The 17,754-nt window shown below is 52.5% G+C and overlaps 1 protein-coding gene across 1 annotated transcript in view; it reads left to right on the top strand.

Moving 5' to 3' along the window:
- The window catches only part of LOC311628612 (mammaglobin-A-like), a 31,330-nt gene extending 15,964 nt beyond the window's left edge, over positions 1-15,366 (top strand). Inside the window, exon 3 of the mRNA XM_084895982.1 lies at positions 15,251-15,366. Coding sequence (XP_084752108.1) covers positions 15,251-15,289 — 39 coding nt within the window. The 3' untranslated portion in view covers positions 15,290-15,366. The remainder of the gene's footprint in view (positions 1-15,250) is intronic.
- Positions 15,367-17,754: the final 2,388 nt, after the last annotated feature.

Below are 17,754 nucleotides of genomic sequence, written 5' to 3'. Positions count from 1 at the left end.
GTGGAGCCGCCCTGGTCTCACTGACGCGTCCCCGCTGCGTGCTCTGCGCCTTTGCCATGAGGACGGGGGAGGCACACTTCCCTGGAGGAGCCCTTCCCGCCCTGCGTCCTGTCTCGCTCTGGGGCCACAGAGCATGGCAAAGTGATTTCCTACATCAGCTGTGTTTCTCTCTCTCCGGCTCTAGCTAATGGGGATACAATGTGTCCCGCCCTTTATTCTAAGCTACACAGCTTCCTGGTGGGGAGTAAAGAGGACTACCAGGAGAAGATTAGTAAGTTCGATCCACCTGCAGAATCCATTCAGGCCTCAATGAAGGTGAAGACATGCATAGACAGCCTCAGCCGATTGGAACGATTGGTGTTGGTCTTCGTATTGGTAACTTCCTTCTCCTTTCTGCACGAGGCTGCTGCTCAGCTCAGGGGCAGGTGGGAGGAGGGCACTGTCCTGGGGGGCACAAGGGGAGCTGACTGCCACGCTGTCTCTCTGAGGAAACCAGACATTGAGGGGAGGGGGGTTAGTTCCTGCACCCCCAATGAGGCCGGGAGCTAGGCATGTGTCCCCCGTGTGAACACGCCAGGGTGCCACCAGGTGCAGGTCCGCTCTGGGGCTGCAGATCTCCGCAGCAGATCCTCCCTCGGCCCACGCCCCCACCCCCGCCCCATCCCACCCCCGGGTCCACTCCTGAGTGAAAAGTCCCGTCCTGGGACCTGGGACTCAGAGAAAGCACCTCCCGGGGGCTCCATGCCGTGTCCCCCTCCTGGATCCCTCAGACACAGAGGCCGCTCCTGGGCCCTAGCTCTGCGGGGCCGAGGCCGGGGCTCCGGGACCATTGGACGCCCCACCCGCTCCCTGGCCGCCCGTTGCCCGGGGCCTTCGCTGCTGGCAATGTCTCCGGTTTTGGTTGTGAACACACTCTGCCTGCTGCCTCTCCAGGGCAGCCTGACTGACAGCCTGTCTCTCTTTCCGTCTATTTCAGAGGACTGCTGACTTCATGTGCAGCAGGAATTCTGCGTAAACCTTACCTACGAACGCCCTGTCTCTCAGTGATGGGCTGACCTACCCTGGCAAATGCAGAGGTTTCAACGTCTTGCTTCAATAAATCACTTTCCCTGCACGATGTCTCTGCCTGTCTTGTTTTATCCGGTCTCTGGCCATGTGGGAGAAGGGGGCATCATGAGTGGCGGTGGGAGGTGACAACAGTGCATCGCACTGACCCGATGGGCAGTGACCGTGGCGCCTGACGACAGGGATCAAGAGGAACCGTGGGCTCCGGGCCCGGCCCGTGTCCCTGCACAGGCTCCCTGCCCGGCCTGCATGAGCCATGCCGGCTCCACACCTCCATCCCCGAGGCGCCCATGTAGCCAGCCGGACGCCTGAGAGCTCTGGCCTCGTGTCCAGCGGCTGCTGTGGCTCAGGGACCGTTCCCCAGGGGCCAGGACAGGAGGCTGCGGTTGTCTCTCTGCCCAGACCCAGCTGCGGAGGCCCTGCTGGCTGCCCGAGGCCAGGGGCTGCTCTTCCTGGCGGCTTCCCGCTGGGCAGTGGATGGCAGGCCTGGTCTGCTTCAGGGGCTGCAGGGCCCCGCAGAACTGCCATTGCGCCTCCTTCCTGGGCACCCTCTGCCTCCCCCTTCCCCACGTGGGGGACTGCAGAGCCGGGACCCAGGAAACTCAGGGTGGTCGCCCACACTCAGCATCTGCCAAGTCCCCAAGGAAAGCAGGGTCACCCAGGGCTCAGGGTGGGGAACTTGGGGCGATGAACCCAGGACTGCTCCTCTGATCCTGACACCTGAGAGTCACCCCGTGGCCCCTCCACGGCCCTCTCTCGCACAGCCTGTCCTTTCCATCTGCACAGCCATCGTCTCTCGGCTTGTGCCCAGGGCTGCTGCCTGGGCCCCTGGGCGGAGCTGCCCTCCCTTCCTGCGCCTGTGCACCCACACGCAGTGACCTCCACAGGAAGGGGGTCGGCCCTCCTTCTGCCCCTGAGAGCCTGGGCCTGGGCCCCCATGTTTCCAGGACGAGGACTGGCCATGAGTCCTCAGAGCCTCCAGAGAAGAAGGGCACATGAGGTCCCCGTGCTTTCTGCTCTCTGATGCCCCGCGCTCCATAGTGAGTGGCAGGGTCCCGGCAGGAACACGCACACTCAGCTGCCTCCTTCCCGAAGCCCAGGGTGTGCTCAGCCTCCCACCTGAGCGTGGCGGGCGCAGAATTCTTGAGCTCTTGCCACAGCCTGAGAGACACAGGCTAGAGTCCTCAATGGAGGGCCGAGGTCCCAGCTGGTACTGCACACAGTGCTTGGCAGGATCCGGGCCAGCACCCTCCCCCTCTCCCTGCCCAGCCCAGATCTGTGCTCCGCCTGCCTTGTCCACATGCCAATCACGCAGGCAGTGCGCTGGTCACACCTTGTACCTGGTCATGTCGGGGTGGCTCTGCCTCCACATTGCCCCCTGTACAGGACAGGAGACTTCCTCTGTGAGGTCCATTCCACATCTCCCCTCACGCCGCCATGTCTCACTCTCACCCCTAAAATAGGCCTTTATACACAGACACACAATTCACCCTCAGCCACCCACACAGAGATACACATTTTCACACAGAGTCCTCCCTGTGGTGTACGCATAGCAAGACCCAAGCATACACACACACACACACACACACACACGCGCGCGCGCGCGCGTGTGCGCACAGCAATGCACACACAGCCATGCATACACACATGCACACACAGCCATGTAAACACACATGCACACAGGCACTAATGAACATAGACATGCACACATAGAGACACATGCACACACAGGCAGAGTGAGTCATCTGTCCTCTCTGTGTCTTTCTGTGACGTACTATTCGCATTACAGAGTGGCGGTGAGAACTCAGTGAAGACAGTGATGACACCAAAGGACAAATGGCATCGCCCACTGCTGTGGTTCCCAAACTGCCTCACAGTTTGCCAGCAGCGAGCAGCCCCTGGGCGGAGGGCGGACGTGGTCCGGGAGCCTGGTCTCCAGGAAGGTGAGAGTCCATTGTCGTCCATTGTCCGAGGCTAAAGCCAACAGCAGGTAACTTCAAAAGGAGGCAGTGGACGGCCAGAGGACCTGGATGTCCAGCAGGGCTCACTATCAGCTCCAACTCTGCTCCTGCTGTGATGGCCATGGCTCCAGGCGAGGTGCGACCTGATAACCTTTACATTGTTTCCCTGAACTTTACCTTTGATTTGCTGTAGGCTTTGCTAAAGGGAGAAGGTGTCTTCACAGTGAATAAAAAGCGAGGGGACAAGTCTCGGGGGCCTCGTCACCAAAGAGGTTTCCACCTGACCGTCATGCCTTCCACATTGGTATTTCTTGTATAGCATTCTCATTTGTGTGTCAGCCCCTTCTTTGACCTCACCAAACAGGACACGGCAGACTGTCACCCCACTGAACATAGGGAACACGCAAGTCCTCCCCTGGACCCTGCAGCATCGGGTCCTCTGAGAACTTGCTGGGAAGAATCAAAAGCAGGGATGCCTCCACCTCACAAAGGATTAAGATGCGGGGATCTCTGTGGGGAGAGCCCACATGGTCGCCAGGCCTCAACTCCGCCACCTACAGGGTGGCCCCCAGTGACTGGGAGGCAGGGCCCGCTGGCCTGAGGTGACAACAGGACTGTGCCCTGAGGGTCAGCAGCTCCCAGCACAGCAGGTGCCATGGGACCCTGCCCTTGGTCATCCCCCTCTCTAAACCTCCCAGGCCTGCCAGCCTGGCAGCTGCAGGTCCAGCCTCACTCCCAGGATGTGCCACTGAGAGATCCGGGCCCTAACCATCTGGCCACAGGGGAAGGGGCCTTAAACTGCACAGTCGGGGCGAGGGGAGGGGAGGTGACTGTTTGATGGGGAGCTCCTGTTTGGGCCTAATCTGGATTGACAGAGGTGATGTAAGGACGGTGCATGCAGCAATGCCAGTGAATGCTACATGCAAAGGAGGTGAACATGGTGAAGGCTATGTTGTGCATGTTCCACCAAACACACAGAAAAGCCCCACACAGCTGAGGGCTCTGAGAGGCGGTGCGAGGACACCCGGAAGAAGGAGCAGGGCCTGCATCTCACCCCGATGCACCCTCCAGGCTGTCCACACTCCAGTAAGGCCATGTCTGCTCTCCACGCGCTTCCTAGAGTAGGAGCTGAGTGTCCGCGTTCAGAAAGCAGTCTCCTCAGGCCTGTGGGCACATCAGAATCTCCCCTCCTGTCCCAGCCCACTTCTCGTCTTCCTCCCCTCCTTCCTTTCTGCTTTTCTCTCCCAGAGGCCACCAGCATTTCTGAGGTGCCAACGGCATCCAAACTGAGAGAGACAGACAGCGGCAAGCTGTTCCTGGACCCGTGTTCTGTGAGACTGCTCCAACCCTCGGGGCCGGGAAGAGCTCTCCCGTTGGACCCTTTCGGGGTCTTCAGGAAGCTCGGTGACCAAGCTCCCCTGCTGTCTTCAAGGGGAATAAACATTCCAAGTCAAACAAGCTGCTCTGGACAAAAAAACAAAATAAAAAAAAAATACAATGGCTGGAAAATTATAAAGCACCTGGAAGACAGACCAGAATAGTGTAACAAGGACTAGGAGTCCTGAAATGTGAGGGGAAAGAACAGAATAGTAAGGCTGCCATTCAGGAGTAAGGCTGCCATTCAGGGGGTCCAACCAACAGGATTGTAAAATGAGAGCGATCCAGGTGGAAAGAAAGTCACCAAAGAAACATATCAAGCAAATCTCCCCACAGTGAAGAATATGAAATGAGCCCAGCCAGCATGGCTCAGTGGTAGAGCATCGACTTAGGAACCAGGAAGTCATGGTTCCATTCCCGGTCAGGGCACTTGGGTGGTGGGCTCGAATACCCCATAGTGGGCATGTAGCAAGTAGCTGATCAAAGATTCTCTCTCGTCATGGATAGTTCTCTCTCTCTCCCTCTCTCTTCCTCTCTGAAATCATAAAAATACATTTAAGAACAGAATAGGAGATGGAGTAGTCACTCATTTCCCACATCAGACACCTCTGTGTGCCTCTTTGGAACAAGGCCCTAAGGAAGGAGCTCCTTTCAGGAGGACACACGTGTCACAGGCAAGGATGGGAACAAAACAGAATGCACACAAGACTGGGAGCCACTGAGGGACACTGACACTTCAGAGGTTCTGACCTGTCAGTGACCAGGACCAGCATCCTACATGCAGCTCACTACCATGTTAGCAGAAATAAATAAAAATATTCCTGAATGCAGATCTTCAAAAGCTTGATCTGCAGTGTTCTGTCCCTCAGAGTCAGGGAGAAGTCCGCTCTACAAAAAGGAGCAGATGAAAAAATACCCACAACACAAGAGGCATGGAACCCAGTAAACACGGGGTAGAACACAGGAGCTCACAGATGAATTTGTACTCCTCACAAGTATTTCCACAGCAGGAGACACAGTGCTCATGTTCTCAGAGAAGCTGCCTTTCAATATTTTATTTATGGAACAATGCTCCTATACCATTATCTATATATATAAAAGGTTAAGTGACCGTCCAACCATCTGCCTGGTAGTTATGATGGGCAGTGGTCACCAGGGGGCAGAGGCTCAATGCAGGAGCTGCGGAGCTGCAGTGACTTGGCAACAGCGGATCCTGGGTGATGCACACCGGAACCAGAGAGGAGGAAGCCCGATTCCGGGGTGTGTCCGCTGAGAACTGCCCTCTCTCAATCTGGGACCCCTTGGGGATGTCAGAGAGCCAATTTTGGCCTCAATCCCGTATGCCATGCTGAAGGACCAATCACCCCGAAGATTCCCTTCAAACTGGGGAGGGTCTGTGGGAGGTTGGCTACAGGGCATGTCTGGCCCGTCTTGCCCAGTGGTGCCCCACCGGTCACCTTCTAATTAATTTCCTTTCAATGTGCACGAATCAGGGCACTGGGTCACTAGTTTCCAAATAAAAATGTATAAAATTACAGGAAGTTGTAAGACAGAAATGCAATGGAATGTCAGGAGTAAAGAACGAGTAAAAAATGGTTGGGGATAAAATATGGCAAAAAAATAGGATAAAATGGTGCTAATCATTTCAGATAACTTGGCTGCTATGCTGAATTAAACTTAGGGGGAATGTGATGTGTTTTGTGGTAAGGATCAATGGGTCTCTTTAAGGCAGTGGTCGGCAAACTCATTAGTCAACAGAGCCAAATATCAACAGTACAATGATTGAAATTTCTTTTGAGAGCCAAATTTTTTAAACTTAAACTATGCAGGTAGGTGCATTATATTAACTTAATTAGGCTACTCCTAAGCTGGCCTTTGCTAAAAACTCAAGGTGCCAAAGAGCCGGATATGGCTCGTGAGCCGCAGTTTGCTGACCACTGCCTTAAGAAATCCATTATCATGTGAAATGTCAGGACCGAAGACAGGGCAGAGAGGAGAGATGAGGTGTGTCACTAGCATGAGGTTCTATCACAGACATGAAAGGCCCACAGACATCCAAGGGAGACCAAGCCTGAGGAGCGAGCACTCTCCAGGAAGAGAAGCTCTGTGAGGAGCTGAGGACTGGGAAGTACAAAGTCTACTAGGGGGACCGACAGGAGCACGTGCTGCCCTCCAGGAGTGAGGACCAACCAGGCGAGGTCACCACCTTGAGGCTGAGGTCCGAGCTGGAAGACACACGGGCCCCAGCCTGTAGGCCTAGGTGTGCACTGAGGCTCCACACACTGTCCACTGAGGGCGACGCCACATCACACTCCACCGGCGCCAAGGCTTCCCAGAGATTTCTCCATCACGGGTGTCTCAGCCATGGCTCTGGTGTCACTGGATGGACAAGAGTTCTTTTCTGGTGGATGCCCTGAGCACCGGGTACCGTTTAGCAGCAAACCTGGTCTCACCCAGTGGATGCCAATAGCACACCACCCACCTGTGAGGACACAAAGGTATCTGTGGACATGGAAATATGTCCCCATGGTGGGCAGAGGGAGGGGGACATCAGCCCCAGGAAAGAGTCACGGTTCTGGCATTGGAAAGAAGTATTCTGGGATCTCTCATAATCCCCTAGCCATACCCCGAAGGGCCAGAGGTGCCCACTCTGGAGGCCTATGATTTGGAGGAAATCCCGGCATGACCTGGAGGGAAAATGAATAACAAATTGAGAAGATAATGAAAATCAAATGAGCCTTATGGACTGTCACAAGTGTGTTGGTATTAAATATTTGACAACACATTTGGTGGAAACAACAAATTATGTAAAGGTCAGTATTTTCGTGAAGGAGCCAAGGAGAACTGGCTGGAGGTGGCACCTGATCCTGGCTCAGCTTCCAAATTAAGGTCCCTGTCCTCAGGCATTAGATGGATCCGGATTAGATGGGATCAAGCTGATGTTTACTGTGGGGAGAGGAGGACAGTGGTGGCCCAGGGCCTGGATGTCAGAGCTCCAACTTCTTGCTCTCCTGATCTGATCCCACCTATGGTGATGCCACAGGTCTCTCCAGAAACACAAAGGACTCGGTGTTAGCACCGGGATGTCAGGCTGATGCCTGGGTTTAGAGTTGTGTTGGAGCCGTGCCTTTATTAATTTTCCTAGTTAAAATGTGTGTCTCTTCCTAAATAAACCCAGTAAGTGTTGGGTAATGAGATAATTCGTCCTAGAATGGCAAATCCTATTCCTCACCGAAGTTACACACCTAATTAGACATCTACTGTATCACTGCTGTCACTCAAAGACCAGAGAGCACAGGGCATTGCCTCTAGGAATCAACAGGGGGAAAGGGCCATGAAGTCAGGTCCTGGTCACCAGGAGAAAGGTGTACCCAGAAGACACAGGATGTTGTGAGGTGATCCCTGCAGATACAAGGCTTCCTTTTCAAACAAGAAATGGGCTGTCTGTGCTGTGACATTGGGGATAGAGTTTCAAGGTAAAGGGACTCAGTCTAGGACAGGGGAGAAGACTTCACCTGGAGCAAAGGCCTCGTGCACAAAACTGTAGGGACAGCCACACATCCACCCGGATTCCACGCAGGGCAGTTGGGCAAGTCCAGGTCACATGACTCCATCTGAGTCATAACCTGAAGGGCCATAAGGGTCACAATAAGGAGACCTGTCTCTGATGTCAGTACACCTGGCTGCTTTCCTGTTTCTGCCCCCCACCAGCTGTGTGCCTTTTGTCAAGAGACTTGACTTCTGTGGTCCCACTATGTGCAGCTGGGGAGAAATGGCAACCCTACCTGCAGGGAGGAAGACCACACATCTCAGTTTGCTGCTGCCCTGGCATTCCTTGCATTTAGTGGCCTCTTCTCCCTGCTGAGGTGCCCCAGGTTGGACACTAAATTTCATCACCTCTGTGTTCATTGTTGTAAAGACAAAGAAAGGTGGTCACCAGTGTTCCGCAGGGAGTGAGTGCTGTCTCAGTATTTGCCATCATGCTCTCCTGGACCTGGAAGATGTAGCACAGGGAGCAGCTGGGTGTTGAGAAAGTCCATAGGCCAACACTATGGAGACTGTGTTCAAAAGAGAAGATCTGAGTAAACTGGATCTCAAGAAGCTCTTTCAAGGAGTCAGAAAGATATCAGGTAAGAATGGATCCAAATATGGTGCTTAACTTTCAACTTTGTTTTTCCCCTCGTATCTGAACGGGGTGATTTCTGTGTGTCTTGGAGGATGGAGAGGAGCAGGGAGTTCCATCGTCTGTAGTGGTCCTCCTAGGCCTCCTGGGTTTAATGGAAGAGTGCTCTCAGGTTTATAATTAATCGTTGGCAGCTGACCTATAGCTAACACCTACTCTGTGCCCAGCCCCGTACTGAGGACTTCTGGGCTGCAAGTCATTCAGGCCTCACAACAAGCCTAGGCCTCTTCCCCTTGTACCAAGAGACCCTGTGGTATACCAAGAGACCCACCGCAGGCTTGGCTCAAAGTATGGGAAGCTCCAAGATCAATAAACCTCTTACTGCCATCAAGATGTCCCCAGGCCCAGGGGCTGTCGTGCATTTCGTTCTGGGAAAGCACCTCTCCAGCCAGCCTCCAGATGCTGGCAGGATCTTAAGGAAGAAGAGGCTCACCTCAAAGGACACCGCTGTCCTCAGAATCGAGGGCAAAGCCCGTTTACAGATTTTGGGGGAAAGTAAAGCGGAAAGTTCCTTGTGTCAAAATACCAAAGAACTACTTCTTCAACTAACTTACAACGAGTGAGAAATTCAAGTATTAAACACACTAAAGATCCTTGTGTCGGTTTTATTCTCAGTGAATCACCTAGAATGAAAATAAATCTCACTGAATGTCATTACTTTTATTAAGGATGGCAAGACCTCAAATGAAGAAGATTAGTGTGGGTCCCCCTTAGGTCTTGGTTGAGCCAAAGTACTGGTCAAATATAATTCTACCCGCACATTACGTCCCCTCTGACTGGATAGCTCACCTCTACAGCATGGTCTGTCACATCAGATGGCCAAGAGTTGTCACACCAACACGGAAACCAAAGTTGACTTCCATGCTCCTGTTTCTGAACTGAATTTGGGGACCTGAGTCTAAGGATCTTTGGGAGCAGAGACTATCAGACCAGCAATACAAGTATGTGACCTTTTGGTTTATCTATTTCTGCTGTGAACACTTTTAAATGAGTCTCTTGTGAGCCGAGTCATAGTTCGTGGACACACCTGAGAACGGTCATCGTGGCCTTTGGAGAAAACATGGAGGTAAAGAAACACAGACTCAGTGTCCATGGCAGGGAGTTGCTTCTGCCAGGAGGCCCAATGTCCAGCAGACAACATGGCAGGCCCATAACCACGGGGAACCAGCAGAGCCCTCCCTGGGTCCTGTTCAAGGAGGAAGTCTTCCAATCATTATGAATATCATTCATGTGCCTTTGGAATGATGGCCAACAACGGTCAACTGGGAGAGAGTACACACAGAAGAATACCACCTCCCCTATTCCTAGCATCTTCCTAAGTCAATATTGTGCTTGGCAACTTGGGGTGCAGCTGAATGATGGAAGAAATGGGCCCTAAAACATCCACAGAGACGACAGTGCATTTAAGATTCATTAACTATTGGCTCACCTCTCAGGGTCTCACCCATGTCTCTTTCTTTACTTGAAGCCATGATGGCTGTCTGGTTGCTCCATGCGGGCACCACTTACACTGATGAGTTTTTTCTCTCTCAGGAGGCGTCCTGCCTGTCTGACACAGAGAGGCACACTCTCCAGGCTTCCCTTCCCTTGCCGAGTGCCATTGCACTCAGGGCCTCCGTATCTGCTGTTGCTGCTTCTAGAGGACTCCTATCCAGTGGGTCCCTGGGAGTCACTGTCCACTGGTGCTGGAAATGGCACACAACCTACAGAGTCCTGCCAGGATTGTCTGTCGGGTCCTCCTTCAGGATGCTGCCCTAGCGGTTTTCTGTTGTTCGCGACACAATCTCTTTCCTTTATATCATATTAGAGGCCCAGTAAATGAAATTGCTGCAAGGGGGGCTGGTGGTGTCCCTCAGCCCAGCCTGCATCCTCTCCAATCTGGGATCCCTCAAAGCATCAGTAGTATTGGGCCTAAATGGGAAATCGGACATCCATCTCATAATCCAGGACTGCTGGTTCCCAACTGCTCATCTATCTGGCTTCCTGATTGTCCCTAAGTGCTTCTGCCTGCCAGGCTAATTGCCCCTAACTGCACTCTCCTGCAGGCCTGGTCATCTCTAACTGCCCTCCCCTGAAAGCCTGGTCATCCCTAACTGCTCTCACCTGCAGGCCTGCTTCCTCTCAACTGCTTTCCTCTGGAGGCCTGGATCCCCAAAACTGCCCTTCCCTACAGGCCTGGTTGCCGCCAACTTCCATCCTCTGCCTGCCTGGTCACCCCTAACTGCCCTCCCTCACTGGCCTGATCATCCACAACTGCCCTCCCTTGCAGGCCTGTTTCTCCCAACTGCCCTCCTCTGCTGGCCATCTTGAGGTGGCCTTCTGGTATCCACATGGGGGCAACCATCTTTGACCATAGGGGTCAGCCATTTTGTGTGTTGGAGTGGTGGGCAATTGGCATATTACTCTTTTATTAGATAGATTTCAATGGGAAGCTTGTTTATTGACTTCCAGTTCGAGTTCAGCTGCACAGGTGCAAGGTCTCAGTCTACCTTGTCTGTATATCTGAATCCATGACACAAAGCACAGGACCCAGGCTTAGGAGAATGATGGTTGTTATGAGCGTGGATGCTTAAAGAGATGGATGGATGGATGGAAGGATGGATGAATGATTGGATGGATGGAAGGATAGGTGAATGGAAAATAGGTGGATGGATGGATGATAGGAAGGATGGATAAATGATTGGATGGATGGATGGATGGATGGATGGATGGATGGAAGGATAGGTTAGTGGATGATTAGGTGGATGAATAGATGGATGGAAGGATGGATGAATGATTGGATGGATGTATGGATGGAGGGATGGGTGAGTGGATGATAGGTGAATTGATAGATTAATGGATGGAGGGATGGATGGGTGGATGAAAGGATGTATGTATGTGTGCCTGGATGGATGCATGGATGTGTAGATGAATCCTGTGGGTTAGTTATGATCACCCTTCCTAGGCCCTGTGCTTGGTTTCTATATGGAGTGCCTGGCACTCATACAAAAGCCACCTCGGTGTCATTCATGCTCATTATGGAAATTGAAGCTCAGGATATTCTGCACTGTCTTTCCCAAGGTCACCTCGTGGTTAGTGGTGGCATTCAAGATGCAAATCCATATCTGCACATACCCAGATATCTCCCACCATCCAGTGTTGCCTCTCTCAAGCTCAGGGATTCTAGTTTTCACATCATCTCCTGAATGAGTGGAAGGAAAACCCTAAAGCTAAAAAAACTGAACAAAATATAATTCTGCATTCATAACTTTCTACATTCACAACATTCATAAATTTCTAGAGTTGGCTTAACTAAATGAGATCGACTTTGTACAAACAACCTTTAACCAAGGTGAGAAGCTATTGCTATTTCCCAGCAAAAGGCACCTGACTTAGTCCATGGGTGAGGAACGTGTGCCCTCCACAGGTATTGGGTGGTATTGCACCTAGCCCAGGGCCTGGGTGAGGCAGGAGGCTTAGGAAGAGAATGTGAAGATCTCTGTGCCTTGTAGAAGAAGCAGAAGAAAACAGAGAGGAGTAAGGGGGCTGGAGGGAGAATGGAAGGGGAGGAGACAGGTGGACGGGGAGAGAGAGCTGGAGGAGGAAGAAGAGATTAATGAGGACCCAATATTAATAAAACAAGAATGACAACATAGAGGCACGATGTTGTAACTTACTTTATTTAGCAAGCATTTCAGCATTAATTTTATGTAATTTCATTACCATGATTGTTGTTATGAAATCTATGAGGGTTTTTAAGGCTATGACTCCTTGTTTTCTACAAAGAGAGCATAAGGTGGCAGGGTTCTAGATGATTCTCCCTATCCTTTCTGGGCCCGATGCCAGGTCCATCCCATGACTCATTTCATCATCTGTGGAAGGGACTAAGTGGCCGCCAGGTAAATAAAAGGAGGGTCAGGGCTCTCACCTCCAAAGTGAGTCCTTCTTCCCTGCCACATCCTTGTGACCAGCCAACATCTGCTGCCTGAGCCATGAAGCTGGTGATCGTGCTCATGCTGACCGCTCTCCCCCTTTTCTGCTATGCCGGTGAGTGTGACGGCACCAGGCTTGGTGGGGAGGTAGGTGTCAGTGCTCCTGGGGCAGACCTCCAGCTCCCCCAGCCCCAGCCCAGAGCGCCTCATTTCCCTGCCTTTTTCTTGGCTCCATCGTGTTTGGCTCTCTGGGCTGTGGAAGCCAGGGAGCTGGGGGCATTGCGTGTAGGAGGCGGGACAAGGAGGCAGATATCTGGGGCCTGAGAACACCCTAGACCCAGAGTTTGCTCTCCCAGAATGGAGGACTCAGACCATTGCCCATAAGCTCTCTGAATGTCTGTCTCTGCTGAGAGGTAAGAAGATGGCCATCGTCCTGGCTACGCCCAGCAAGGAGGTGGTGCCTCCGGATCTGAGCCGGCTTTTGTGTGCTTTCTTCCCAGGTTCTGGCTGCCAAGACAAATTATTTGCTTGAAGAGACCCTTCATCCCCAAGAGTCCAAGACTGAATTCATCAAGACCTTGAGGAGTACATCCCTGGTGGGATTACTGAGAAGGCCCTCAGAAAGTTTAAGCAGTGCTTTCTCGAACAGAATGGCGATACCCTGACCAACCTTGGCGTGATGATGGTAATGATGGCTTCTTCCCGCTCTGGCTGCTCTGGCCGGGGACCAGTGGGCTCTCAGTTCTCTACTAACTACTTTTTTCTTAGTCACTATTTTTTAAGATGTATTTTTATTGATTTTGGAGAGGAAGGGAGAGGGAGAGAGGGAGAGGATCTTCAGTGATGAGAGAGAATCATGGGTTGGCTGCTTGCTGCATGTGAACTACTGAAAATTGAGCCCACAACCCGTCATGTGCCCTTGACTGGAATCAAACCCAGGTCCCTTCAGTCCGCAGGCCACTGCTCTATCCACCGAGCCCATCCAGCTAGGGTGGTACTGGCGTCTTGATAGCAAGTGTTTGTCATACTTCATGTCATCTCAGCAAATGCGGTTGTTGGGAGTGTGAACAGTCTGACATCCAGAGAGCCATGCAAGGGGAGGGGCTGCTGTGCCTGCTCATGTGGAGGAGACTGTATGTGAGAAAGTCCACGGGGGAGGAGAGCGTGTGGGCAAGGGTTTGCCTACCCTTCAGCCCCCAAACCTCTGATTCTGGAGAGGACTCTCGAGTTTAAGTGTGAGAAACACACGTAGGAAAGCATTTTAAAGTATTTTCTCATGCCCTAGGCCAGTGGTTGGCAAACTGTGGCTCGCGAGACACATGCGGGTCTTTGGCTTCTTGAGTGTGGCTCTTCCACAACATACTACGACCTGGGCGAGTCTGTTTGGAAGAAGTGGCCTTAGAAAAAGTTTGAGTTTAAAAACTTTGGCTCTCCAAAGAAAATTCAATCATTGCCCTGTTGATATTTGTCTCTGCTGAGTAATGGGTTTGCCAACCACTGCCTAGGTGGTTTGGCTCAGGGCATTGAGCTTTGACCTGGGGACTGAAGGGTCCTGGGTTTGATTTTGGTTAAGGACACTTGTTTGGATTGCGGGCTCAATCCCCAGTAGGGGGCGTGCAGGAGGCAGCCAATCAATGATTCTCTCTCATCATTGATATTCCAGTCTCTCTCTCCCTCCCTCTCTGAAACCAATAAAAATACATTTTTGAAAAAAGACTTTTCTCAAGAGAGCAGAGAGTTACACGTCATGAAGAGCCCACTCTCAGGAGCGTGGTGCCCAGGCCCTTCGAGCACCACGTCTGCCAGAGTGCATGGCCGGACGTCCTGGGCAGCAGGAGGGCCCGGTAGTGGAAACCGTGGAGGTGGGATCATTGAAAACCATAGTCAGTGTAAACGATGAGACCGTTTTTCTATTTAGAGCAGATAGGGCTAAGTTCTTTCCTGGCGTTCATTCCCCCCAAATAGCCATGGGAACAGCCCAGAGCAGCCAGGGGAGCGCTGGCCTCAGCAGAGTCACACACTGTGCGTGACGAGGTGCTTTCTGAAGCCGGTTGCTGACGAGCTGGGGAGCTGAGGAATGTGGGGAAAGGCACTGCTTGACTGTGTGTGGTGGCCGGTCTCTGAGGCACAGGCAGAGCGTGGCTGCAGGGTAGGGGGAAGGGAAAGGGGGAAGCACAGGACCTGGCGCTGCCCTTTGGCAAGAGGAGAGGGTGCTGGAGGTGGGGACCGTGACAAGACGAAGCTGTACATGGAGGAGGGAAAGGTCCTGCTTGTGGGACAGTGTTCACCGTGGTTCCTCCTGAAAGCCTCAGCACCCTCCATGGGGGTGACGGCCTTCTCTTTATAAACGGGGGTCAAACAAGCTCCTCGTGTGCGAGTGTCCTCAGCTCTGTGGCTACAAGCACGTGGCCGGTCGGCATCAGGCTTCAGGCCCAAAGCCCCGCACATGCACACGGGGCTGAGACACAGAGCAGGGGCAGCACGGCCTGGGCACGGGAGGCCTCGTTCACTGCGGAGGAACCACACAGGGACCGACTCCAGGGGTCGGGGGGGGGGGGTGGTGGAAGGGGACGGACGGGTCTGGGCAGCGAGGCCTTGATCTCAGGCTGCGCCTCCTGAGCCCCAGAACAAGTGGAGATCCTGGCTGTACCCCCACCCTGCTCTCTCCGTGACCGGAGGACAAGGAGAGGCCATGTCTGTGCTTAGGATGGCTTGGGGGAGAGTGGGAGGGAGTGACTCTGTCTGTTTTTCAGAAAACCATATACAACAGCAAGCAGTGTGCCGCCTACTAGCCCGCAGACCTTCCTCAGACCACAGAGAATGGCCAGACAGCAACTTTCCCCTACTGAGACCACAGCTTAGCTCCCCTCTGGGCCTTTTGATCCTAAAACCGCAAGACATTGTTGAAACCTCCTGCACATTCATTTCAATATAGCGCCTGCACACCAGCACTTTCTTTGTTTACTGGCCTGAACGGGCCTCAGGAGACTCCCCACACTGCGCTGCCCACACGCTGGGCCCCGGGCACTCAGTTCAGAGTCGTGGCTGAGACGCGGGATCTGCAGGGCGCCCTGCCCCTGACCATCCAAAGCCCAACAGGACCCTGACCCTGGGAAAGTGCCCCCCACCACTTTCAGGGACCCTCTGGGCTGAGCTCAGGGTCCAGGACCTCCATGTCCTCATGTGCATACTGCATCCTCCCCTAGGGCCAGGCTCCCCTCTGCGTGATCCCTGTCCCTGACCGAGGGGCGGTGGGAACAGAGCAGTGAGACAGGGACTCCGCAGAACAGGGCTGCATCCTGGCTGAACGCCCTCCCACTTCTCCAGATACCCCGGACCCTTGACACCACTTGTCCCAGGCAAAGAACCCTTTCCCCAACCCACATCTTATGGGTTACCCAACACAAACACACATATGCACACACACACATATGCACACACACACATACATGTACACAAAAGCACACACACATGCAGTTCTTCAGTGAGAACTCATGGGCCTGCAGTCTTGGCCTCTGAGGCCTGTGGGAAGTTGCCTTTGCTCCTGCTGGGCCCCGGCTGTGTGTAGAGGCTCCTGTCCCTTTGCAGTTGGCATGGACATTGTGGTGGAGCTGCTGACGGCCCTGCGTTCTGAAAGTTGCTGAGTTGAAAGTAAATGGTACCTCAGATGAAATTTCTGTATGTTTTCACGTCTAAACCTGACGAGCACAGAGTTCTGAGTGGACACAGACTGGACATACTGTCCTAGTCCGCTCAGGCTGCTTCTGGAGCTACATAGACCAGGAGGACTAAGCAAACATTTATTGAGACTGGAAACTCCAAGGAAAAGGTGCCAGCAGAGTCCGTGTCTGAGGAGGTCCTGCCCAGCCCACCCATATCCCGACTGGGGGCAGGGCTGGCCTGCCAACCTCTCACATCCCCCTCTCCGAGCAGAACCCAGCCATGCGTGAATTCATGACCTGGCCTCTAGTAAAAGAATAAGCAGAAGAAGGGAAATAGCTAAGGTGGGGCAGAAATCAATGTCATTGGGAAAAGTTATAGAAAACATTTAAACCAAAATCGGGTTCTTAGAGAAGCTCAAAAACAATTCATACACCAGTCTAGACTGAACAGGAAAAGAGAGAGAAATGACCGATGCCAAGAATGATGGAGGTAAAACCACTACTTTGACTAAGATCAAGTGTAAAACTATTTTTAGTGATGACTTGTAGAAAATCTCAGAGTGTCTACCAAAGGGTTAAGGGAGTTTAGCATGGTTGCAGGATATAACATAAATATAAATTTTTTTTTTATATTTCTATATTCTTGAACAGAAAGTGCAATTCACAGTTATGTCTAATATTATTAGAAATCTTAGGAATCCTATCTAATAAAGTGGGAGTGTGCTAATTGACTGCCAGATCCTCACAAAGATGGCAGTGCCAACAGCCAATAAGGAGAGAATATGCTACTTGACTGCCATGCCCTCAAAGATGATGGCACCCAGTCCCCTCAGCCCCCTGGCCATCCAGGATCGGCCCCACGTGCAGGCAAACTTTGGATGTTGCCTGCCTATCTGCACAGGGCCGCCTGAGGCTCACCTAACCTGGGCCAGCCAATGCTTGCACTTTTGGCAATGGCAGCAGCAGAGATGTGATGGGGGCATCACCTTGCCCTGATTACTGGTTTGCCTCCCACCCCTGAGGGTGCCAGGAACCAATTCCAGCATGTAATAATTACAAAAGGTTTGCCAAAAGGTTGGTGGAGCTTGGGCAGTTCAAGGGTGAGCCACATATGTAGTTATCCTGTTGGAATGGCTAAATGGTATCTTCCCGGAACTTTAATAGGATTATCTGCTACCAGACATCTCAGGGCATTTTATTGCCTCCAGTTGGTCAAACACCTGAACAGCTGTAGGCTATTCTTCAAACTGACAATGAGTCTTCTGTATACGCTTTGAAACCTTACCCTTTAAAGTGTATATCTCCACCTTGCCTTAGGACAAATTGTGCTAATAAATAGTATGGGGTCCTAGACAAGGAAGTAGTCTTCTAGCTCCTTCAGCTGAAGCTCCTCTGACCTCCAATGCCTTTCCAAATGATCTTTTGTTTTGGGACTCCTCCTTGAATCTATCCATCAACCCCTTTCTCCAGAATGCTGAACCCTTTGTAAGGCTGGGCAAAGAACCCTGCATATGGCGCCTGAATGAGAGACACCAGTACATGAGGGCTTCCAGACTGTGAGAGGGGGCAGGCTGGGCTGAGAGAACCCCACTTCC

The sequence above is a fragment of the Pipistrellus hanaki genome (genome assembly GCF_964339955.1).
Source record: "Pipistrellus hanaki genome assembly, chromosome: 9".
Lineage (NCBI taxonomy): Eukaryota > Metazoa > Chordata > Mammalia > Chiroptera > Vespertilionidae > Pipistrellus > Pipistrellus hanaki.
Note: the sequence above shows the minus strand (reverse complement) of the source record. Positions and strands in the feature narration are given on the sequence as shown.